Below are 25,847 nucleotides of genomic sequence, written 5' to 3'. Positions count from 1 at the left end.
TTTACATTTAAGACAGTAAAGTAGCAAGAGTAACAACCTTAAAGCAGTTATAAAAAATTTTTGTGGGCTGTACAACCACATTTCCTGCACTCACATCAGTTGGGAAGTGGGGCTACTTCCACCTCAGAGGAGGAGGAAAAATGATACTCAGCTCTTTAAGAGTGTTTAATGTACAAGACAGTTCGTGTGTGTGTGTGTATTTTTTTTTTTTCTGCATCCACGCATATAGAAGTTCCAGGGCCAGGGATTGGATCCACACCACAGAAGCATCTCAAGCCATGGCAGCGCCAGCGCCAGATCCTTAACCCTTCTTAACCCACCATGGAGCTCTATCATTAATCTTTTGAGAAAATTAACTTACCCTGATCAAACAAAGCTACTGTGTAGAATAATTTTTCATACTTAATATTTCCTAGAGGACCTTGGCCCAATTTTACAGTTTGGGTTAAATCTTGACTAGTAAATCTTTGCTCCTATAGGGTTGGGAGGGGGACTCCTAGGCAACGAGTGCTGGAGAGACAAACAACTTTACTGGAAACAGAACACTTCTGGTTTAGAGGGAGCAAGCAGCAACAAACAAATCAACTTTGCCTGTTGACTGAGCGCTCCTGATTAAAACATTTAGCTGTCATCACAATAAAAGATAACAAAGTTACACAAGTAGGGAAAGGTCACCCTGCATCACAACATCTATTTTCACATGTGTAAGCCCACAGGATTATTTACAATCAATATTCCCTTCCTACTGTGTTCTGGTGTGGATGGGACATGTGTATTGATTCTATCTGTCACCTTTAACTGTGATATGGCAGCCACTACCCACCACAAAAGACCAAAGCTTACAAACCACTACCCAGCTGTTTTTCATTGGGATGTCTCCAGTTTTTCAAGTGTGGACATTACAGGGTTGAAAAGGATCAACAAATGTTTGATGGCCTGCCCAACTCGGTGGTCCCCTCCATAAAACATGTATAAGGAAGCTCCTGATCAAAATGGCAAGCAGGAACAATGGGAAGTGCAACTGAAAAAGGCTCAAGAGAGTGCAATAGCCACTGCAAGAGACTCCATGAACAAGGCTTGGTCTCCTTTCTGACATCTGACCTCCCAGAACACACTAAGAAATGCCCGCCCATGCTTTGTGGTCATTACTTTTCTCCAGAGGGAAACGCAAGGCCTCTCTGATCACAGACATCTCTAATTGTACACCACACAATCCCAGCCCTTCTATCTCCCCATGAGTCAAGGTTGTGACAAAAACAAAAACAAAAAAACCAACCATTAGTTCCTGCTGTGGTGCAACAGGATCTGCAGCAATCTTGGAAGTGCTGGGACAAAGGTTTGATCCCCAGCCCTGCACAGTGGGTTAAGGATCCAGCACTGCCGCACCTGCAGCATAGGTCACAACTGCAGCTCGGCTCTGATCCTGCCCCAGGAACTCCAAATACCTCGAGGTGGCCAAATGAAAAACAACAACAACAACAAAAACAGATCCCAAGCCTCCTGTTTGCTCACAGGAATGCACAACGTGTGTGCACATGTTGTCATTGGCAGAAACTAAGCAAGCTCCTTTCAAGGCCCAAAGCTCCTGGTTAGAATGTCCAGACTCCACTTTGTGACTGTACCAGGGAGTTAGGAAGCAGTCATTTCTACAATGAATCAGATTTGCACTAATCAGCTCTAAGACTGAGCACCTGCCTGCAGCAGGCAAGTCTGCACAGGGATGAACATTCTCCAAGCTGCCAGTGCCCTGTGGGGGGATTTGCTGAGCATTCAGACCCAGCCTGGCGATGGTTGTAGCAGTTGGCAGGCTGTGTACTAGCAACAACTTCCCCAGTTAATTGCCAACTTTCCTTGAGTGTCCACATGCTTAGGGAATGCAGTTGGACTTAGACCAAGGAGCAATTACTGAATAGCTACTGAGATTTGGGGCTCAGTGTGCTGGGATGCTGTATTCTAACCTCACGAGAACTTTACACACAGTAGGGATCAGGGTCTCATTTTTGCAGTCAAGGACATTGATGTGGAAGAAATCATTTATAGGAGGTCACAAAGCCCAAAAGGGAGTCAGAGGCTGCATGACTCCTCACCCTATATGCAAAAACCATACACTTGAAAGGCAAAACTTTACAACTTTTAGAAGACAAAATAGAATACTTGACTTCAAGTAGTGTTCTTCCCACCAACTATAAAACGATGATTCATAAATTCACCTATATTAAAATTAAGATTGGAGAGTTCCTGCCATGGCACAGTGGTTAACGAATCCAACTAGAAACGATCCCTGGCCTTGCTCAGTGGGTTAAAGATCTGGCACTGCCATGAGCTGCGGTGTGGGTCAAAGACACGGCTTGGATCTGGCATTGCTGTGGCTCTGGCATAGGCTGGTGGCTGCAGCTCCGATTCGACCCTGAGCCTGGGAACCTCCATATGCCACGGTTGCGGCCCTAGAAAAGGCAAAAAGACAATAAATAAATAAATAAATAAAATTAAGATTGGGAGTTCCCACTGTAGCACTCCGGGTTAAGAATCCAATTGCAGTGCCTCAAGTTGCTGCAGAGGTACAGGTTCGCTCCCCGGCCTGGCACAGTGGTTTTAAGTATCTGAAGTTGCTGCAGCTGTGATGTAGGTCACAGCTGTGGCTTGGATACAATCCCTGGCCTGGGAACTTCCATATACTGTGGGTGCGGCCATGAAAATAAAATTTAAAAAAATTAAGATCTTCTGTTTGTCAAAAGATACAGTGTTGTGGTGAGACATTAAATTGGGGGAAAATATTTGCAAAATGTATTACACACAAAGGACTAAAACTCTATAAAGAACTCCTGCAAATCAATTTAAAAAGACAAAACTGGAGTTTCCGTTGTGGCGCAGTAGAAACAAATCCGACTAGGAACAATGAGGTTATGGGTTCGATCCCTGGCCTCGCCCAGTGGGTTAAGGATCTGGCATTACCGTGAGCTGTGGTGTAGGTCTCAGACGAAGCTCGGATCCTGCATGGCTGTGGCTGTGGCTGGCAGCTGTAGCTCTGACTGGACCCCTAGCCTGGGAACCTCCATATCCTCAAGTGTGGCCCTTAAAAGCAAAAAATAAGTAAATAAATAAATAAATAAAGCTAAAGGAAAATGAAAATGAGTACAACTTAGGAAAAGGTATTTCAAACAACTACAATAAATAAACACGAGAAGATGCTCAGGGGCCTGGTTAGTTTACAAATGTAAGAAATCCATTAATGTCAATGTGGGTAAAACAATTACTTCAACATTTTTGGATGTGGGAAGGTAAATGGATGTAACTGTTTTTCAAATTAATTTGGGACTGGAGTTCCCAGCGTGGCTCAGCGGTAATAAACCCAACTAGTATCTGTGAAGATGCAGGTTGGATCCCTGGCCCTGCTCAGTGGGTAAAGGATCCGGCAGTGCTGTGAGCTGTGTGTGGTGGAGGCTGCAGACGAGGCTGGGATCCCGAGTTGCTGTGGCTGATGGCATAAGCCAGCAGCTGCAGCTCCGATTTTACCCCTAGCCTGGAAACTTCTATATGCCACAGGTGGGGCCCTAAAAAGCAAAATAATAATAATAATAATAATAATTTGGCATTGAGTCATTCCCAATGGCCTAGTAATTTCACTTCTGGGCACCTACCTGAGTCACCTGCATATCTCGTGGATGCATGCAAGCAAGCAGAAGAATGCTATAGCAAGAATGCTTATTAATGGTGCCTCTTCTGTCCTCCTTTCCTCCTTCAATAAAAGCATATCTAATAAACTAAATGTCCACCAAGAGCAGAATGAATTGTGACACATTCACACTTTGAAGTGAAAATCAATGAATCAACTACAGCTATCAACATGGATAAACCTTAAATGAGGACGTGGCAGAAGTCTGCAAGTGGTATATACCACATTGATAATAAAGCTGAAAAACAAGACTAAGCAATATGTTGTTTAATAGTATTAAGCAACTGAGACAGAAGTAAAAAAGGATGGTGACCTCAAAATTCAGGATAAGCAGAGTTCCAGTCGTGGCTCAAGGGAAACGAAGCTGACTAGTATCCACGAGGACGTGGGTTCAACTCCTGGCCTTGCTCAGTGGGTTAAGGATCCCACGTTGCTGTGGCTGTGGTGTAGGCTGGCAGCTATAGCTTGGATTCGATTTGATACCTAGCCTAGAAACTTCCCATATGCCACATGTGTGGCCATAAAAAGACAAAAAACAAAAAACAAACAGAAAAAACCAAAAAACCAAACCAAACAAAACAAAAAAACAGAATGAGTAAGAAAATGAGGTAAGTAAAATAGCCCACATAAAACAGAGGTGACTAAATTAGTCATGCCAGGTCCCTTAAAGTCGGGAGATAGAAGTTAGAATCATTCTAATTTAAAGCCCAAAACACTGCACCTTTAATCACATATGAACGAGTACACAGTATCTTCTGTGAAAACAGAGCACCTCAGGGTTACGTATAAGCAATCCTCTCTGCTGGCCCCAATTCTCGTTACTAACAGTAGAGCTACTAGATCCCAGACACAGAATCTTCACAACCTTGAGGCAAGTGGGATGCTTTTGTTATCCTATTTTACTGATAGGGAAACGGAGGCTCAGTGGTTAGGCACCCTTTCCCAGATTACTGTCAAATGCCAGGGAGTCTACTTTCAGCTTCAATATCATGGTCACAGCTCACCTACTCACCTCCTTAGGTGGAACAATTCCATCTTCAGCATGCTCTCTAATGGCCAGTGTAAAACACATCAGAGGTATAGAGAACTTCAGCTACGCATGAAATTAAACACTTAGTGACTGGCTCATTCCCTTCCCAGGACAAAAGAATGACAACGGCAGTTTAACAGTAAAACGAGTGACTTCAGACGCGGCTCGGATCCCGCGTTGCTGTGGCTCTTGCGTAGGCCTGTGGCTACAGCTCCGATTCGACCCCTAGCCTGGGAACCTCCATATGCTGCGTGAGTGGCCCAAGAAATAGCAAAAAGAAAAAAAAGAAAAAAAAAAAAAAAAAAAACCTGACATGATATCGTGAAGATGTGGCTTCAATCCCTGGCCTGGCTCAATGGGTTAAGGATCCAGCATTGCCACAAACCGCAGTGTAGGTAGCAGATGCAGCTCAGATCTGGTGTTGCTGTTGCTGAAGCTCCTATCTGACCCTAGCCTGGGGAATTTCCATACGCTGGGTGGCAGTAAAAAGAAGAAAAAAAAAGATCCTTGGTGAATCATGTCTTTCACCCTCCAGCCTTGACCAGAAGCTGTTCAGCAACAAGTACATGAATGAGATGGGTTCTGAAACACATCTTTATACTCAAGTACTCATGCATGGATTGGAACCCTCACCCAAAGCCAATTAAAACATTACTAGAATAAAATTTTACAGAAAGTAAGTCCTATGATACAGACTTAAAATTCAACCTCTTTAAACATCATGCATCCAGGGTCAAAACTATGTCACATGACAAGACTCGTTTGGGTGGAAGTATCCTCCAAGACCACTGAGAAAACAAACTACCCTCCAATTGCAGCTCAATTTGAAAATCAAAAGAGGAGCAAAAAAGTAAAAGCTGAAAACTACTTAACTTCCTCTAGGTTTAAAAAATTTTCATGGAGTTCCCATCAAGGAACTCAACTAGGACCTATGAGGACTCGGGAGTTTGATCCCTGGCCTCACTTAGAGGGTTAAGGATCAGTGTTGCCGTGAGCTGAAGTGCAGGTTGCAGATGCAGCTCAGATCCCAAGTTGCTATAGCTACAGATCCAATTCTACCCCTAGCCTGGGAACTTCCATATACCAAGGGTGTGGCCACAAGAAGAAAAAAAAACTTGTGTTCTAGTTTTTAACGTAGTGTCAACAAGGATATGGGGAAATTGCAATCCTCATACATTACTGATAGAAATGTAAAATGGGGCTGCAACTCTGAAAAATAGTTCAACAGTTCCTTCAAAGTTTAAACAGTCACCATATGGTGCAGGGGTACTGCCCCAGGTATGCATCCAAGAGAAAGGAAAATGTCTACATCAACAAAAACTTGCAAATGAATGTTCATAGCACCACTGTTCCTAAGAACCAAAAGGTGGAAACTGAATTGTTCATGAATTATAATTGGTAATTCTATATATAAGGCTATGGCCAGATTTACTGAAAGTAAGGGGGAAAAAATTTTAAGCTGCTTGCTTTTGGGAAAGCAAATTGTCTAGTACTCCTCTTCTAAGGACAGACATCTGGTACTTAAGCACAAGCACAGAGGATGAAGCAATTAAAGTTGTCCGGTCTTTTTTTTTTTTTTTTTTTTGTCTTTTTGCTATTTCTTGGGCCGCTCCTGCGGCATATGGAGGTTCCCAGGCTAGGGGTCGAATCGGAGCTGTAGCCACCAGCCTACGCAAGAGCCACAGCACTGCGGGATCCGAGCCGCGTCTGCGACCTACACTACAGCTCACGGCAACGCCGGATCCTTAACCCACTGAGCAAGGGCAGGGACCGAACCCGCAACCTCATGGTTCCTAGTCGGATTTGTTAACCACTGTGCCACGACGGGAACTCCCAATAAATAAAATATTTTTAAAAAAACCCACACAAGTCAAGCTACAGGGAATATATAGCCTAAATGCTGTAACTATAAATGGAATATAACCTTTAAAAAGTGTGAATTACAGAGTTCCTGCTGTGGCACAGTGGCTCAGGTCACTGCAAAAGTGAGGGTTCCATCCCCAGCTCAGTGCAGTGAGTTAAAGGAACTGGTGTTGCCTCAACTGTGGGGTAGGTAGCAACTACAGCTTGGATTCAATCCCTGGCCTGGGAATGTCCATGTGTCACAGGTACAGCCATTAAAAAAAAAAAGTGTGAATCACTATGTTGTACACCTCAAGTTTATGTAATAATGTGCATCAACCATACCTCAATTAAAAAAAAAAAATAAGTCAAGCCACTTGCTGTCAAAAAGGCTGTGTTAGTGGGTTGGGTTGAGAAGCCAGGGCTGTGGGGTAACTGACAGACCCTGAGAAAACAGTTAGGCGTGGGGTCAAACCAAATTTTAACCAGTCACTTATTTTCTTTTAGGATGCCCTGAAAGATACCTGGCTGGACACCATGGTGCCACTGCTTAAACCATCTCCTATATGCTTTTGTCTGTATTTCACAGCTGCCTGATAAAAATCCTCCAACTACTCAATCAGTTTCAGAGCAAAAATAGGACATGAGAAAGTCTGTAGAACTTGGCAGGCTTCTGTGTTCAAGTTTTAACATATATACACACACACACACACACATATATATATATACACATACATATACATATATATATATATATTTTTTTTTGGTCTTTTTAGGGCCTCACCTGCAGCACATGGAGGTTCCCAGGCAAGGTATCCAATAGGAGCTGTTGCTGCCGGCCTACTCCAGAGCCACAGCAATGCCAGATCCAAGCAGTGTCTGCGACCTATACCACATCTCATGGCAACACCAGATCATTAACCCACTGAGCAAGGCCAGGAATTGAACCTGCAACCTCATGGTTCCTAGTCGGATTCATTTCCATTGTGCCACGATGGGAACTCCTTAACTTATATTCAAAATAGTCAAGAGGTTGGACTTCTTTGGTGGCTCAGTGGGTTAAGGATCCTCCATTGTCACTGCTGTGGCATGGGTTTGATCCCTGGCCCAAGAACTTCCACATGCCATGGGTGCAGCCAAATAAACAAGAGTGTCTAAGTGGGAAATAAGCACCTATAAACTGGAACTCAATTCCACCTTACAAAAAGCAGTACTTTGAGACTGAGAGGCTAACTATAATCCCTAAGAGATCTTTCAGTTCACACCCCCTATTTAACAAGCCTCAGTGCCTGGACTAATGATGCTTACTCCAGCTTTCTGCTCCCCAAACTCCCTCTTCTGTACTCACATACTTTCACTGGAGTATCAAAGGAAAAATGGAGGTAAAACCAAATCAAGGCATCTTGGTGACCTAGTGGATACCTTTTCAAGGTGAGGTTAATTCCATTTGTGTGAATTTCTTCATGAGACTGTTCACTCAGGAGTGTGGCACTGCGTTTAATGACCAGAATCCTAGAAGAAGATCTGCCCAGCCAAAGAAAGGACCCTATTCTGACCATTCTCTGCTCTAATGAGTGCCTCCAAAAGACAGGTTTTTTTGCTTGCAAAACCATCCAGGTCTCTGACCAGACTCAGCTGTCCTCATGGATGGACCAGCTGAAACAGCAGATCTTTTCGTACGCTCATAGCTGGTTGGTTTCTTCCCTCTTGGACTGGTTTGCCTGCAACCTCTCGGAGAGCACTTCCAAAGTCTACCTTGTGCTCATTATGTACCATCCTGACCATGTGCACAACAGAAAACACCTGGGCTCTAGAGCCAGGCTTTGCTACTTACTAGCAACACTGCCCAAGAAACCAAGCTTTCTGGGCATCAACTTCCTTACTGGCAAAACAGAGATGATACAAGTACACGTTTTCTGAGGACTTAAGGAATACATAAGGTCTTAAAAATCCAGCACCTGGCACAAGAGCAATCAAATATTCACTAAAATGGAGTGATCTTACATGGATGCACAAGATTCCCAGGCTGTGGAGGAGAACACAGTAGAGAAAGATAAGTGACCCATATTGCAGCTCCATACATTAAGGCTAACGTCGACAGCAAGCAGAGTGACTCCTGTTCAAATTTACTATTTCAGAACAGGCAACTAGGAGTTCCCATTACAGCGCAGCAGAAACAAATTCCACTAGTATCAATGAGGACGGGGGTTCAATCCCTGTCCTCGCTCAGTGGGTTGGGGATCCGGTGTTGCTATGAGCTGTGGTATATAGATCATAGACGTGGCTCAGATCCTATGTTGCTATGGCTGTGGCTTAGGCGGGCAGCTGTAGCTCTGATTCAACCCTAGCCTGGTAACTTCCATACGTCTTGAATGTGGCCCTAAAAAGCAAAACAAAACAAAGCAAGCAGTAATAACAGGAAAAAAGGTCCATTCAGAAAAGACAGTTCTTGGAGTTCCCGTTGTGGTGCAGTGGTTAACGAATCCGACTAGGAACCATGAGGTTGAGGGTTCGGTCCCTGCTCTTGCTCAGTGGGTTAAGGATCTGGCGTTGCCGTGAGCTGTGGTGTAGGTTGCAGGCGCGGCTCGGATCCCGAGTTGCTGTGGCTCTGGTGTAGGCTGGAGGCTATGGCTCCGATTCAACCCCTAGCCTGGGAACCTCCATATGCTGTGGGAAGCAGCCCTAGAAAGGCAAAAAGACAAAAAATAAAATAAAATAAATAAAAAAATAAATAAAAATAAAAACAGAAAAGACGGTTCTGGAGTTCCCATTGTGGCTCAGCAGAAACGAATCTGATTAGCATCCATGAGGACGCAGGTTCAATCCCTGGCCTTGCTCAGTGGATTAGGATCCTGTGCGCTGTGAGCTGTGGTGCAGGCCAGCAGCTACAGCTCTGATTCAATCCTTAGCCTGGGAACCTCCATATGCTGCGGGTGTGCCCCCCCCCCCAAAAGGAAAGAAAAGAGAGTTCTATGCTTTTAAAGGAAATTGCCTATTAACAGGCGACTATCTGTTAAAAGCCAGGAGTGTTGAAAGAACCATAGGCCCAGGGAGGGTACCCAGCTCTTAAAAGAGTGTAAGGGAGAGATACTCATATGACTTCCCAGAGCAAAGAGGTCCATAAATGTCCTGAGAAATGACATAGAGAACAAGCAAGCTAAACTGCAGGCCTGTCAGCTCCAACATTAGTAATTCAAAATCACACTTCTGGGGAGTTCCCGCTGGGGTACAACAGGATTGGTGGTGTCTGTGGAGCACTGGAAAACAAGTTCTATCCTGGCCCAGCACAGTGGGTTAAGGATCAAGGTTGCAGCAGCTGCAATACAGGTCACAACTGAGGCTCAGATCTGATCCCTGCCCAGGGAATTCCATATGACGAGACGTGGCCAGGGGGGAAAAAAAAAACAAAAAAAACCCCCACATTCCTGGGATTACAAATATAGGTATTATTTTGAAACAGATGAACATGAAAGTGATGTTATCTCCAATCTGTGAGCTCAACTGTTTTCTGGTACAAAAGGAAAACAACAAATACATACAAACTTTATTACTTAGCACCTTTTTAAACTGAAAGCAGTTCAGAGCTAAGTAATTTTATTATTTATTAATTTTTTTGTCTTTTTGCCATTTCTTGGGCTGCTCCTGCGGCATAAGGAGGTTCCCAGGCTAGGGGTCGAATCAGAGCTGCAGCCACAGGCCTACGCCAGAGCCACAGCAACTCGGGATCCAAGCTGTGTCTGCGACCTACATACACCACAGCTCACGGCAACGCCAGATCGTTAACCGACTGAGCAAGGGCAGGGATCGAACCCGCAACCTCATGGTTCCTAGTCGGATTTGTTAACCACTGCGCCACGACGGGAACTCCCTAAGTAATTTTAAATGAAGATTATAAATGCAAACAACTTACACATGGATGCTTCCACCTCTTATAAAACTCTTTCGTAAGCTATCTTGTTTGTTTCTTTTAATTACATAATAGAAAGGGGAAACTACTTAAGTAACAAAGCCATGTCAGTACAATAAGACTGTAATTCAACTGAGCAGAGCAATGGGATTAATTAAAGTCAGGCCCAACAGTAAATAAATGGGGAAAATATCCATTAGTCCATACAAGTTTAATCTTCAAATTTTAGAGAATAGAGAAAAGAAAAATAATTTTTAATATTGTTAAAAAGAGGACAACAAACCCCAAATGGAGTCCCCTATGTTAAGCCCCATGTCTACAAACCACAACTTCTCCTCTCTCCCAGAAGTGTAATCTTAAACCAGTCAACCAAGAATCACCTGGTCAGCACCAGCGAGACAGACCCCTGCCATCCCTAAAAGAAAACTGACTTTGCCACAAGCAATCGACTTTTTTTTTTAAGGGCCTCACCTGTGACATATGTATGTGTGTTCCCAGGCTAGGGGTTTAATAGGAGCTGCAGCTGCCAGCCTATGCCACAACCACAGGAGAGTCAGTTCTGAGCCACACTGGCAATCTACATTGCAGCTTGTGGCAACGCTAGATCCTTAACCCACTGAGCAAGGCCAGGATCAAACCAGCATCCTCACGGAAACTAGCTGGGTTCTTAACCCGGTAAGCTACCACAGGAACTCCCAAAATCTGCCTTTTCTTTTTTTTGCTTTTTAGGGCTGCACCCGTGGCATATGGAGGTTCCCAGACTAGGGGGTCAAATAGGAGCTGTAGCTGGTGGCCTACACCATAGCCACAGCAACACTGGATCCTTAACCCACTGAGCAAGGCCAGGGATGGAAGGTGCATCCTCATGGATACTAGTCAGATTCACTTCCACTGAGCCACGGCAAGAACTCTGAAATCTGACCTCACCCTCTCTGTTCATATAAGTCTTTCACTGGCACAGCTTTTTGGGAGATCTTTTCTATCTGCTAGATGGGATGCTGCCTAATTTATGAATCACTGAATAAAGCCCGTAAGACCTTCGAAATTTACTCAGTTGATTTTTTTTTTTTTTTTTTTTGCTGCACCCCCAGCATCACATGGAAGTTCCTGGGCCAGGGACTGAACCCACGCCACAGCAGCAACCCCAGCCTCTGCAGTGACAATGCTGAATCCTTAACCTGCTGCACCACAAAGGAGCTCCAACTCAGTTGAATGTTTAAGGAATATGCACTATTCTTAGAAGTAATAGTTCTTTCCTATCCTTTAATAACTTCGTCCCAATTACAAAAGTATGAATTGGTTCAAAACAAAAACACCAAAAACGAGTTCCCACGTGGCTCAGTTGATTAAGTATCTGATGCTGTCACTGCTGTGGTGCAGGTTCAATCCCTGGCCCAGGAACGTCCACATGCCACAGGTGCAACCAAAAACCAAACAGAGTATGAATTGATTCCAGTTTATGATACTGAATTTTCCATTCCTTCTACCAGATAAGGATTTGGGGAAGGAGAGTAGAGTGGCGTCATGCACACCACTTGTGTAGCATGTCCATATTCGTAGGCATAAGCATTAAGTAAAGAATGGTACTTTCCTATCCCACAAGTTCTGTCTCCTTCAGTCTGCAGGTAGAGAGCAGACACTAAGCCACGTCAAGGGACCAAGGGACCATAGCCATAAATCTTTCTAAGTCTACCCAAATCCAACACCACCAAATGATCACGCTGGCTAGTAGCCCACTGGATTACCTTCCACAGCAAAGGCTCCAGGCCAACACCAAATTTTGGAGGTGGTTTTATGAACAGTGGAAGCAGTTTCAGTGAAAAGTCCCAGAACAAAAACCTTCCTTCAGCTGCAACTGCTGCAGTGGGCCCATTCTGGCATTTCTCATACCCAAAAAAGAGAACAAGCTAAAAAAGAGGGGTACACAGGGCTCCACGGTAGATCTACACCACAGTTGACACAGGTTACTTGACAGCTCTGTAAAAATCTCTGGAGGATTTTTCTTCTTTTTTTTTTTTTTTTTGCTTTTTAAGGTCGCACCTGTAGCATATGGAAGTTCCTGAGCTAGGGGTCAAATCAGAGCTGCACCTGCTGGCCTAGGCCATAGCCACAGCAATGCAATATCCGAGCCTCGTCTGAGACCTATACCACAGCTCATGGCAACGCTGGATTCCAACCCACTGAGCAAGGCCAGGAACTGAACCAATATCTTACTTCATGGATACAAGCTGGGTTTGTTACTGCTGAGCCACAATGGGATCTCCAAACATCTGGAGGATTTTCATGAGGACAAACCAAAATGGGTGTTTCACATTGTTTCTGAGTCATAAACTTGCAAACATCTGCAAAAGCAAGATGAATGTAAAAAGGTAAGTTTTCAAAACCATCAAGAGCCTTTTAGTTAACATAATTTCTCATTCGTGAAGTAAAATCCAGGAAATTCATCTTAGTACATGCTCCTTAGACAGGTTTCAGGGTTCTGAAAACTGCCCCTGCCCCAAAGGGTTCAATGTTCAAACATACGAATTGTTCTGGAGAAAGGATCCACAGCATTGTCATCTTTTTTTAAAGGGACCACCAACCTCTCTTCAAGAATCAATGCTCTAGTAAGAAGCAGGGCTGGTCTCATCCTTGGCTACTAGACCCCAAATTATTTTGAGTCCCTTAAAGAACTAAACTCAACTAAAAGAATAAATCCAACAGCAAGAATTGCAGGAAAATGATTAGCAGTGCTTAACACTTGTTTTTGATTATGGAAATCTGGGTAGGCTTTCTGTAATACTAGAGGAATGCCAAGCAGCAGACTTCTCAAGAACTCAAGAAGGGAAACTGCTTAACAAATAGCAAAATCACAAATGTAGGTTCTTTTTGTGGACAACAATGAATCCAGTTTACTGAAATGTTTGCCATTACAATTTCATTCATGCAAACATTTGCTGCTGTTTACCTGCCTGGTCTTCTCACTTTCTCTTGATCTAAGCCCATTTCACTCCTATGTTTTCTGAGGGCTGTTTTTCTGGCCAAACCGGGCTCTGTTACTGAGTGTCAGAGTCCTCCTGTCCACCTAAGAGACTACTGAGACTTGGCTTGACTCATCTCAGAGCCTCCACTCCCTCTGTACCTGGAACCTGGTATAAACCACGTCTTTCTATTTAATCCTCTGCAAAGGATTTGGTATACACACATCCTTAACCATCTTCACTTTATCCTTTTTCTTGAGTAATTCATTCCAAGCCTTTTCAGCTAATTCTGGTTATGCCTTAGTTTGGAAAATTAGCTTCCCTTTCAGCCATCCAAAATTTCTTGCCTCAAATTAGAGGATACATTCCACTTCTAGTGTAAAAAACAGACTGTTCAACAAAAGTATCTCATCTAGCACGGCTCAAAATGATGAGCAACATGCTGCTGGGGCTACCACATGAGAGGTGAGCAAGTGGAGGGCAGAAAAGAGATAAATGTGCTACATTTGAGGCAGGTAGTTCTGCATTTCCCTCTGCACATGATCAGGGATGGGCAACAATCCAGAATCTTCCAGCCATCAGAAAGCACTCTTGACCTGAGGCCAGGATACTAGATAAAGAACTGCTCTGATGTCCCTGTTTGAGTCCTTGAATTCAGTCATGTCTGAGGCCCACTCCAGACCTCTTAACACATTAACCAACAAATTCTCTTTCATTTTAACCAGTTTTATGTTTCTGTTTTTTTAATACCAGAAAGGCCTAACCAAACAGCCATTTCCTAAAAGAATCAACATCTTGATTAAAAAGTTGGAGGGCAGTATCTGAGAATAAAACACAAGTAGCTTGCTTAACATACACACACATAATACTCTATACACTCTTGCTTTGCTTGTTGCAAACCATTGACAACCTTCACCACTACATGTTTCAACTTCTCTATTCTACTCTACCCTCCAAAGAGCTTCTAGCAAGCAGGGTAAGGAAGAAAAGAAACAAAGATCAATGCAGTTCACTTGCTACTAGAAAGCATACCCAGGACAGTTGCCTTTGGGCAAGTGATGAAGAAACAGACTGCAAAATGGCCACACACAAAAAAGGGTACCCACAGTTACTGTTGAGAGGTTATCTAAAACGAAGCTATTTTACACTATTCTGACATGATTCACAGTAAGAAACACTTTTTTTTTTTTTGCTTTTTCGGCCCCGACCTGCGGCATATAGAGGTTCCCAAGCTACGGGTTGAATCGGAGCTACAGTTGTGGGCCTCTGCTACAGCCACAGCAACACCAGATCCAAGCCACGTCTGCAACCTATACCACAGCTCACGGCAATGCTGGATTCTTAACCCACTGAGCGAGGCCAGGGATCGAACCCACAACCTCATGGTTTCCACTGCACCACAAACACATTTAAAAAAAAAATTTCGTGGCTGCACTGGAGGCTATGTAAGTTCCCAGGCCAGGGATTGAATCCAAGCCACAGCTGTGACAGTGCCGGATCCTTTAACCCACTGCAGCCAGGCCAGGGATCAAACACACATCTCTGCAGCAACTGGAGCTGCTGCAGGCAGCAACTGGAGCTGCTGCAGTCAGATTCTTTACCCACTGGGCCACAGCAGGAACTCCCAAGAAACACATCTTATCATGTACACAATACATAAAATCACAGCCAAGGTTTTATGAAATACCCATGGGGAATTCCTGATGTGGCTCAGCAGAAATGAATCTGACTGGTATCCATGAGGATGCAGGTTCAACCCGTGGCCTTGTTCCACGGGTTAAGGATCTGGCCTTGCCGTGAGCTGTGGTGTAGGTCCCAGATGCAGCTAGGATCTGGCGCTGCTGTGGCTGTGGTGTAGACCAGAGGCTGCAGTTCCAGATTTGACCCCTAGCCTGGCAACTTCCATATGCCACGAGTGTAGCCCTAAAAAGACCAAAGACAGACAAACATCCAAAAATATTCAGTATGTATTAAAACAAAAAAAACCCCTTGAATTGTGTAACACCCTTTGACATTTCCTTTTTCTCTGCCCTTAAACAATGACTGTAACCTACTAAATTCGTTTCATCACCCAGAGTTTGAAAAACACATATATAAAATAAAAAAATACTTTCTCTTAAAATCTAGATTGTGGTCAAAGTTCTCTGGAGCCCAAAGATATCATCTCATTTTACATATGAGAAACTGAGGCTTGGGAGGGTATGCAAGTGGTCCCAAGGAAGGTACACAGCAGGTGCAATGTATCCCTGCAGCCCAGTTCCTAGGTTCCCTCCCTCTCACACATATACCCTGTCCTGGCAGCTTCCACACTCCACACAGTCCTCCTGTTTCAACCCTCACAACAACAGTTTGCTCACCTGAAATACATTTCCTTAAACACAGAGGAAAACATTTTAAGTGTAAAATCTCGCAATTTATTTCACGCTCTTTTACACAAAACAATCCTAACAGGCCAATTTGCCTGCAGGCATGTATGTGTTATTGTCTGGGGCAGGACAAGGGGGGACATTAGCCACCTATGAGGACTATGAAATTACTAATTACTCTTTTTACAAATTGTATAATATCAAGACCAACACCTCTTCCCTGGCACTGCTTCCACAGTATGCCACTGTCTTCTAGCATAACAGCAACTAGGAACCAAAAATGAGTTTGAGCCTTAATCAGACACCAAGACAAGAAAGATGACCACAGGCAAAGTGAGGCCTGGACAGCTTTTCTTGAAACTCTTCAGGCAGAGCAAAAGAAGCATGCACCCCCACTCCATTAAAATACAAGACAGAGGCTTCCCTACTTGGCCCCAATCTGAATAGGATACAGATGTCAGCCCCACACGCCCCAACACACATACATTTTGTCTACCCAGTCAATGCTTAAGTGTATGAGCATTCTATTTTACAAATAAGTAAACTGAGGTTTAGAAAAATTATGTAACTTGCCTAAGGTCGAGGTCAAGGCCAGATGGGGGCAGGGCTGGAACTGAACCCTGACAGTAGACTCCAGAGTTCTCCCTTTTCAGTACACAGCTCCACCCAAGCCCAACCAACCCTGCTAGCCACAACCCAAAGTCCTGGAACTTCCTTTATTGAGCAGAACAGGCCAACATTTGTCAAGGGAAAAGATCACAGAATAGCCTATACTTAGGATTAACTTTAAAAAGCCTTTATCTGTAAGTATTCACAGATCAAAAAGAAACGGCATATTCATTCTTAAATTGCGGTTAAATGCTCAGATTTGACCAATCTCTCAAAGAAATATACTCTTCAATTGGGTTTAACACAAACAAAAGGCATTCTACATGGAACTGGATCCTGATAGCTCCTAGTAATAGTGACTGGCATCAGTCACTACTCTTGGTCAATAAGGCCCAAAGTTCATTAGCAGAAACTTAGCCTCCCAGCCAAAAACTCCACTTTCCTGCCTCCCCTTCCAGGAGGGGATTTGTGATACAAACCCTCTTGAAGAGATCAGGATCCTTTCACCAAGTCCAGATGTCAATACAATTCAAATTAGGGCCAAAGGAGGCAGAGAGGGTATGGAAAAGATGCTGTGCTCGTGCTCTAAAAAAAACTTCCACCAGCAACTTATGCTGACCATTGCCTTTGTTCAGATAAATAGGTTTTAATAAAATAGCTAAGTTACATTTTAGGCCTGAGGACACATTGGACCACCCTCCCCTACTGGATCATTTCTCCAAACTCTTCAGCCAACATGGAAGGGCGGCCCTCCCCGACCCCCGAGCAGTGCTGCATTTCCACTAATCCTCTTATCACCACTTTTAATCTCATTATCAGATAAAATCAAATCCTCGATTTAAAAAACCCAATCCCGGAGGTCCCCCTGTGGTGCAACTGGCAGCATCTCTGCAGCCCAAAGCACGCAGATCTGATCCCTGGGCCAACACAGTGGGTTAAAGTACCCAGGTGTTGCAGTGTGTGTTACAACGGTGGCTGGGATCTGAACTCCATACAACACTGGGTGGCCAAAAGAGAAAACAAACCCCAATCCCCACTTTATTTTTTCCTGTCTGAGCCCATGATATGTGGAAGTTCCTGGGCCAAGGATCAGACTCAAGTCACGGCAGTGACAATGCTGGATACTCAACCCACTGAGCCACCAGGGAACTCTCCCATTCCCACTTTAAATCACCTCTCCCACTGATATCTACTCAGAGTCACTTGAAGTAAAACACAACATAGAAAGGGATCTGAGGGAGTTCCCGTCGTGGCGTGCAGTGGTTAACCAATCATGAGGTTCCAGGTTCGATCCCTGGCCTTGCTCAGTGGGTTAAAGATCTGGCATTGCTATGAGCTGTGTCATAGGCCAGCAGCTGTAGCTCCAATTTGACCCCAAGCCTGGGAACCTCCATATGCTGTGGGAGCGGCCCTAGAAAAGGCAAAAAGAAAAAGAAAAAAAAAAAAGAGAGAGAGAGCAAGAAGGGGATCTGAAAGACACCTGGCTAATCTTGGTATCACCTGGTGACACTGTTCCAGAAATGCCAGCTGGTACAGCTTCCTAGCCCTCAACTGCTCTAATGTCTGGCCATCTCCTCCCAATTCTATTCTTCACCCTGAGCAATTAGAGCAGTAAGTAGTTAACCTTGGGAGGGCACCACTTTTTTACCCTTATTGAAAGATGAACAAGTGAAATTTGTAGAAGGCTGAAGGTCACACATCAGGCAGAAAGGCCAGGATTCAAACCGGAGCCTAACTGTGCCACAGTGGTGGTATCAGTCTTAGGAGTAGGCCAGCAAAAATGAGACAGGATTGGATGCCAAGAGGCTGTTCAAGACCTCCCCAGAACATTCAGATAACACTGGGCTTCTATTACAGAGTAAGAAATTCTGAGACTTGATTTCAGGAAACAAAGTCCAACTTTGGGCAGGAGAGAGTAGAAAGGTCAAAGAGCAAGCAAGATCTTGGAGATACTTCTGCTTCTCAGAAGGCATATAAGACCACGTTTTGTTTTTAAAAAATACCTCACCCTTATAAACAAGACACTGTCAAGCTCTGATTGGAGAAAGGGAACTCATGCAACTTTTGGGGGGGGGGGGATAGGCAAGAAACAGATTAAGATAGAATGCTTGTGAGAGATGCAAGCTGGCAGGCAAGGACTCTCTCATGGAACTTCTCTAGAAAACTAATTTGTACTACATTTCCAAAAATGCACACCCTTTGGTCTAACGATTCCACTTCTAGGTAGGAAAAGAGAAAACTTGAAAAATCATGTTCAAAAATAGAAGTAATGGAGTTCCCATCGTGGCGCCGCAGAAACGAATCTGACTAGGAACCATGAGGTTTCAGGTTCAATCCCTGGCCTTGCTCAGTGGGTTAAGGATCTGGTGTTGCTGTGACCTGTGGTATACGTCACAGACGCGGCTCAGATCTGGTATTGTTGTGGCCCTGGTGAAGGCCAGCAGCTACAGCTCCGATTAGACCGCAAGCCTGGGAACCTCCATATGCTGCGAGTGCAGCCCTAAAAAAACAAAAAGACAAAAAAAAAGAAAAAAGAATTGAGGAGTTCCTGTTGTAGCTCAGAGGTAAGGAACCCAACGGGTATCCATGAGGACTTGGGTTCAATCCCTGGCCTTGCTCAGTGGGTTAAGGACCTAGTGCTGCTGTGAACTGTGGTATAGGTAGCAGACTAGGCTCGGATCCTGCATGGCTGTAGTGTAGGCTGGCAGCTGTACCTCCGATTTGAACCATAGCCTGAGAACCTCCATATGCTGTGGGTGTGGTCCTAAAAAACAAAACCAAAAAAAAAAGAAAGGAATTAAACTGGAGTTCCCATTATGGTGCAGCAGGTTAAGAACCTGACAGGCATCCATGAGGATGCAGGTTTGATCCCTGGCCTTGCTCAGTAGGTTAAGGATCTAACATTGCCTCCAGCTGAGGCGTAGCTTGCAGATGCAGCTAGGATCCATCACTGCCCTGGCTGTAGCATAGGCTGCAGCTGCAGTTGCAGCTCCAATCTGATCCCTAGACGGGGAACTGCCATATGTCATAGGTGCAGCCATTAAAAAAAAAAAAAAAAAAAAGAAAGAAAGAAGAAAAAATAGAATTAAATTATGGTACATTCATATAATAGAATTTTAGATAATCATTCAATCATTTAAAATTGAGCATTTTGGAAATGTTCACAATGTCATTTTTTTGGGAAAGTTAAGAGCACAATGAAATTTTGTTACTTGTGTAGTAAGAATGGCATAAAAATAGGATTAAGAATCAATCATTTTAGGAGTTCCTGTCTGGCTCAGCAGAAACTAATCTGACTAGTATCCATGAGGACAAAGGTTCAATCCCTGGCCTCACTCAGTGGGTTAAGGATCCATTGTTGCTGTGAGCTGTGATGTAGGCCAGCAGCTACAGCTGATTCGACCCCAAGCTTGGGAACCTCCATATGCCACGGGTGCAGCCCTAAAATTATAAAAAAAAAAAAAAAGAAAAGAAAAAGAATTAATCATTTTAACATTTAACATCATCTTAACACTGCACATTCCAAATTTTAAAAAATGATCATGCACTACTTTTGTTTAAAAAAAAAAAAAAAACCCTTACAATCTCTTTTTCAAATGATGTGAATCAACCAATGCTATTCCTCCTCAGGGTTTTGTTCAAGAACAGTAAAGATGACCACTCTGTCCTAACTTAGATACTGGATTCACTCTCCATCTATTTCTTTGGAATGGAATATATCCCATGATTTATGCTGGGTCATGCGGACATAGCTTATCAAGTTTAATCAGTTGTAGCCTGTTTAGACTGAAAAAAAATTGTTTTTAAAATTGTTCTTTATAACAATGGTACAGGTTTGGGGTGCATCTTCCAGCCTGTTCTCTGTACCTCACCAGCATTTGATACTATCTTCTAACGATGTACAATTTAAAAAAACAAATGGCTATCAAATCATTCCTACTATATACTACATGTCAACATGCTGACCTCCATGCACTTCCATTTCCTAATTCTTTTAAATGGCTACACCACATTCCAATAAGCTTTTTTTTTAACCCCTCTGTGAAAGTACTAACAAAATCAATGCAGTTGAAGTCATTGTGTATCCTCAAAAAGTTAAGTCGTGACCTAGCAATTCCACTCCTAAGTATCCACCCAAGACATTTTTTAATGTCCATACAAAAATGTGTACATGAATGTTCATAGTAGCACTATACAAAATAACCAAAAAGGTGGAAACAACCCAAATATCCATCAACTGCAGAATGCACAAATAAAATGTTAGATATCCATCCATACAATGGAATATTACTATTATAAAAGAAGTACTGATTCATGCCATAGCACAAATCATGAAAACATTATACCAAGTGAAAAAAGCCACCAAATACAAAAGGTTATATATTGTATGATTCCTGAAATATCCAGAAAAGCCCAATTTTAAGAAACAGATTTATAGAGTAGATTAGTGGTTGCATGGGACAGAAAATGACTGGTAATGAATAAGGGATTCTTTCTGGAGAGATGAAAATGTTCTAAGATTGGTTGTGGTAGTGGCTGCACAACTCTGAATTATGAAGAGTTCTGAGTTGTGAACTCTACACAACTCTAAAAACCACTTAACCGTACACTTTAAATTAGTGAACTAGCATTTGTGAATTACATCTCAATAAAACTGTTATAAAATGACTAAAAACTTAAAAAGGATAAAATTTTACAATAACAGTGTAATGCTCAAGTTATACATAATTTATATTCAATAAATGTTTAGGAAAATAAATGCATTAATAAAGAATATGGTACCATAAAAAAATCATTGTGCAAACATTTTTTTGTCTTCCCTTGTACATAGTAGAAACATAGGAACTAACTGTTGAAACAGATTGGCCAATCACGTGAAAATCAAAATATTAAAAGAGGCTTAATGTTTGAAAAAGGAAATCCTTTTTACTGACAGATTTTTACTGATTCATATTAAGAAACACTATCCAGGAGTTTCCGTCACGGCACAGCAGAAACGAATCCAACTAGCAACCATGAGGTTGCGGGTTGGATCTCTGGTCTTCCTCAGTGGGTTAAGGATCCAGTGTTGCTGTAAGCTGTGGCGTAGGTCGCAGACACAGCTGGGATCTGGCATTGCTGTGGCTCTGGTACAGGCCGGCAACAACAGCTCTGATTAGACCCCCCCCCCCCAGACTGGGAACCTCCATATGCCTTGGGTGTGGCTCTGAAAAGACAAAAGACAAAAACCAACAACAACACAGAAATGCTATCCATACTTCTTTATTACCCACTTCATCTCCCTCTTAAAATACTTTCCTCAGGTCAGGATTGAACCACAGACCAAACCCACTCACCACATTTCAAAATGCTAAGTGGGAAATGTACAATAGATGGTGCACAGGAGTAACTACATGCCATGCTGATTTTATGATTAATAAGTTTACTGCAACTTCTAGGGACTTTAAAGTTATCTTAGTTAAAATTCACATTCCCTGTAAGGCACCGCTGACCAATTATGCCCAATGTTAATATTTTATTAAGAGAAATTATTTGCCTTTGGTATTATGGGCATGCCAAATCTTGCTCAATTATCTCCCCAGTTTATTTACTCAGGGAATATTTTAGCTGCTCTTCTAGATGCTAAGGATACAATAAAGAATAAAAATAGGCAAGGCTAATCTAACAAGACCCTGCCTTCATGGAACTTACATTCTAGTAAAAAATAATAATTTAAAGAAAAAAACTTTTTATAAGCTCATGTCTTATGAATTAAGTAAAATGTCAGCATCAGCAAAGAATCCCCACCATCCTCACCATGCATTCAAACTTTTCTAAACACTAAAAATTTGAATTTTCAGCCCTTTTCTAAACACAAAGATTTATGAAACATTAGCAGCAGTTTTCAATGACAAGCTCTTCTTTCCTTTTATAGATTTGCTAAGAGCATAAGGACAAACATGCCTACAAGTTTATTCAAAATCAGAACTCAAAACATTTTACATCCCCACAATGGTGACAGACCATAACAATTTAACCAGACCAAGAGCAGATTTAACAGCCCTGGGTCTTCAAATCACTGAGATGCCAAATGGTTTTTGCTTAAAAACAAACAAACAAACAAACAAACAAAAAAACCCAACTCCAATCTCCCTCTAGAATTCAAAAATCACAAGTCATTCAACGGCCGAATTGTGTAACACAAAAATATTGCATCCCCCTCCAACTCCAAAAAGCAAAAGTGCAATTTAGTACAAAGATCACAACAACTGGCTCAAAAGGTAACTTTTGGAAACAAAGTCTAAATTCCTTTAAACAATTCAATAATTTAGTGGAAATTTTACAAAGTGACCAATGATTCTCTTGCAATTCTTAGGTTAATTTTTCCCCCCTCCTCACCACCCAAACTAGGGAAGGTAGCCATGTAGGCACCTGAGGACAGCCGACCCATCATCCTTGAAATGCAGCCACTTCCATGTTCTAACTTTCATCTGTAGGCAAAGTTCTTCACCTTCAACAATTTGGCTAGGGCTGAATTCTAGCAAGATTCACGGAGGTGGGCCCATCTCGCTCAGATTAAGACCAACTAAAAAGCATTTTAGAGAAGAATTCATTCCACAATTTGAGCCCTTAGATACTATGTTTCCCACCAAGATTAAGGAGTACGGTAGATAAAGGAAGCAAATGCATTCAGATCAGGCTTTTCTCGATTTGGTGGACGGATCTGAGAGGTTTATCTTCCCCAGGTTGAAGATTTGAAGATTACTTATCTACAATGCCTCGATGGGAAGATCCCATACAAATTAAACTGAAAATAATATTTTAGTATATTAGCGGCAAGGTCATAAAACAGACTGTGCCAACTGTTCAAAAGTTCTTGAAATTGGAAACACATTCATAAATTCTGTTGTGTATCGCTTTCTTTACAATCTCCAAGGACTAAATTTCGAACTAACAATTTAAGGAACGACAGCCCCATTCATAAAAATCTCCCAACTGTTAATACAGCACCAAAGAGGCACTGGCTTAAAGATACGCCCAAACGGTTTTCGTAAACACGGACAGGTAGAGATCTCTCGAATTTAACACTTCAATTCTCAGGCGCAGATTCCAAGAGGTCACTTCTTGCAACCAGCACACACATAAAAATGAACCCAAAGACCAAGACTAAAGCTGCTCCAGGTTGCACAAAACATTAAATGAGTAAACAAAAACAACACTGCAAAAAACAATGCGTGGTCTTGAGTAAATGGGAGGTCAGCCCTCAGCAAAAGCACATGACTCATCCATGGGCCTGAATAGAAATATTTACAGTGTCCACTACACCCAAATGGGATTTCCCATCTTGAACCAAGGCCGGGCCTCGGGGGTATCTGACTCCGGTAAAGTTGGGCTATTTCCGTTTGGGGGGGGTGTCATTCCGTTTCGCTGAATCACAACTCCCCCCACATCCCCACCCCAAACCATCACAACGCACAAGACTGCAACAAACGAGGCCGTGGCAAGGACACCAGGGAGCACCGACCAAGCAAAACAAAGCGCCCAGTGAGGGGCTGCCAGATCAAGAGTGGATGGGTAAAGCGGGCCAGGCTCGCCCCTCAGAGCACAGCTTCCGCCCCCAAAGGGCCCGTCTCCGGCCAGGTGTGCAGAGGCAGCCTCCTCCCTCCACCTGGGGACCAGCCCGGTTCTCCGCAGAGCTCTGGGGACAGCCCGGAAGGTGAGGAAATGAGGGCGGGGGCGCGCTGCCCCGGCTGAGACAGGAGGACTCAGACTCCAGAGAGAGCGCGGGCCGGCCCCACATGAGCGCAGAGGCCGCCCCGGGAACCGCGACTGGGGACAGCGGTGGCTGCGACCATCACGCCAGGCCCGGACTTACCGGGGCCAGGCTCGCCGCGGGCTCCGCGGCGGCCGCTTCCTCCTCCTCCTCCTCCTCACTTGACAAAATGGCGGCGACAGGAAGTGCCGGGCGCCTCGGCCCGCCCCCCGCCCGCCCCCGGCCGCCCGCCCCGCCGCGGAGCTCGCGCCCCCCACCCGCGCCCCTGCCCTGTCGACCGGCGAGAGCCAGGGGGCGGCGGCGCCAACGGCGAGGCGCCCGCGAGCCAACAAGCCGCCCCGACGCCAACGGCGCAGGCGGCCCTGGCCCGGCGAGAGCGGCGCGGGGACGCGGGAGGCCCGCAGGCCCAAGCCCGCGTCGCCCCGGCCTCCCCGCCCCCGCGCCGCGCCGATGGCGTATGTACTGGCGCACCGGCCCCATTACGCAATGCAGGTTACGCGGGCTGCGCCGCAGACCCCGCCAGCTGCCCCTCGCCGCCTGACGCCCCGAAGGGCACCAGTCCTCACCTGAGACACTAGGCCGCACGCCGCCCCCACCGGCCGTCCGCCGCCGCTGCCGCCCCCTCCTCTTCGGACTGACTGCGCGGGGCCAGGGCCCTTCCGTCGAGCCCGCCGCTCCGCTGTGTTCACAGGCCCCGCTCGCCCGCGGGCACTGCCGGCAGCCGCCGCCGCCGCCGCCGCCGCAGCCACCGCTTCGGTTCGTCGGCTTCGGGAGAGCAGAACAAACAGCCCTGCTGCCGCCGCCGCCGCCGCCGCCGCCGCCGCCGCCGCCAGCGCACTGACGTCACCGCGCACGCTGCGCGCGCGACCACGCGCTGCCGCCGCCCGGCGTGCGCGCCCCAAGACCATGCCCGGCGCGAGCTATCTTAAGCTAACAGAGAGCCGGGAGGTGAGTGGGGGAAACCCGTGCTTGCGGCCGACACGGAGGTGGGAATCCCCATGGACCAAGGGTGGAGGCTGAGGAGAAATCATGCAGACCCGAGGGAGGAGACTCCTTAATCGGAGGGAAGAAATCCCGCACACCGAAGGAGACATCTCAGACCGAGGGAAGGGACTCCACAGACCGAGTGAGGACCCCGAAGATTGAGAGGGAGAGCACCCCGAAGACCGAGGGAGGGGACCCCGAAGATCGAGGGACAGGACTGAGGCGAGACTGAAAGTTGGGCCTGAGGAAAGAGACCTGAAGGCAGAGGGAAACGTCCAAAAATTTATGAAGGGTCTGATTATAGACGCTCAAAGAAAGGGAGGACGGCGAATAGACAGAAACCGGTGGCAGAGGCGGAGGCAAGACACCTGTCTGAAGGAGGCTGCGCTGGTGCGGAGGCTGAAGGGTGTTGAAGGAAGCTGGAGGGGGGTGGTGCTGGAACGTTGAGAGAGCTGCGATGGGCCCTGGGGTGAAAGAAATGAAATGAGAGGAGGCTGTGAGCAAGACTGATGCGGCATCTTTCTTGGCCGGCTGGCGAGCCACTGAGCTCTAAAGGCTAGAATGTGTTTGCATTCTGGGCCTAGAGTCCTCTCCCTCTAGTTGTCCTCCAGCTGACTTCCTTATCCTTAAGACTCAAGCCACAAGTCAGTTCCAGAAAACAAAGAGATTAGACTTAGGTTGCTTACAGTTCAAAATGACAATCCTGTTAAAGTTTTCAAATGG

General features: G+C 44.8%; 2 protein-coding genes across 8 annotated transcripts in view; both read right to left on the bottom strand.

Annotated features, from left to right (window-relative positions):
* The window catches only part of BRD4 (bromodomain containing 4), a 94,894-nt gene extending 69,909 nt beyond the window's left edge, over positions 1–24,985 (bottom strand). For 2 of the 7 annotated variants that reach the window (XR_002340564.1, XR_002340565.1), the window contains exon 1: positions 24,707–24,985. The gene's annotated coding sequence lies outside the window, so the exon portion shown is untranslated. Of the gene's footprint in view, positions 1–24,242; positions 24,356–24,706 lie in introns of those variants that run through there. The other 5 variants (XM_021079688.1, XM_021079676.1, XM_021079673.1 and 2 more) reach the window with 5 other exon arrangements.
* On the bottom strand, positions 24,620–25,048 carry LOC110259619 (alanine and glycine-rich protein-like). Its single transcript, XM_021085099.1, has one exon. It carries the CDS (start codon positions 25,046–25,048, stop codon positions 24,620–24,622), a length of 429 nt encoding a protein of 142 aa, XP_020940758.1.

Source organism: Sus scrofa, chromosome 2 (genome assembly GCF_000003025.6).
Source record: "Sus scrofa isolate TJ Tabasco breed Duroc chromosome 2, Sscrofa11.1, whole genome shotgun sequence".
NCBI lineage: Eukaryota > Metazoa > Chordata > Mammalia > Artiodactyla > Suidae > Sus > Sus scrofa.
The sequence above is the reverse complement of the archived record's forward strand: the minus strand, read 5'-3'. Positions and strand labels throughout refer to the sequence as shown.

Excerpts from the sequence above, each read along its gene's own strand:
- LOC110259619 (XM_021085099.1), bottom strand. The coding sequence starts at position 25,048 with ATGGTCTTGGGGCGCGCACGCCGGGCGGCGGCAGCGCGTGGTCGCGCG.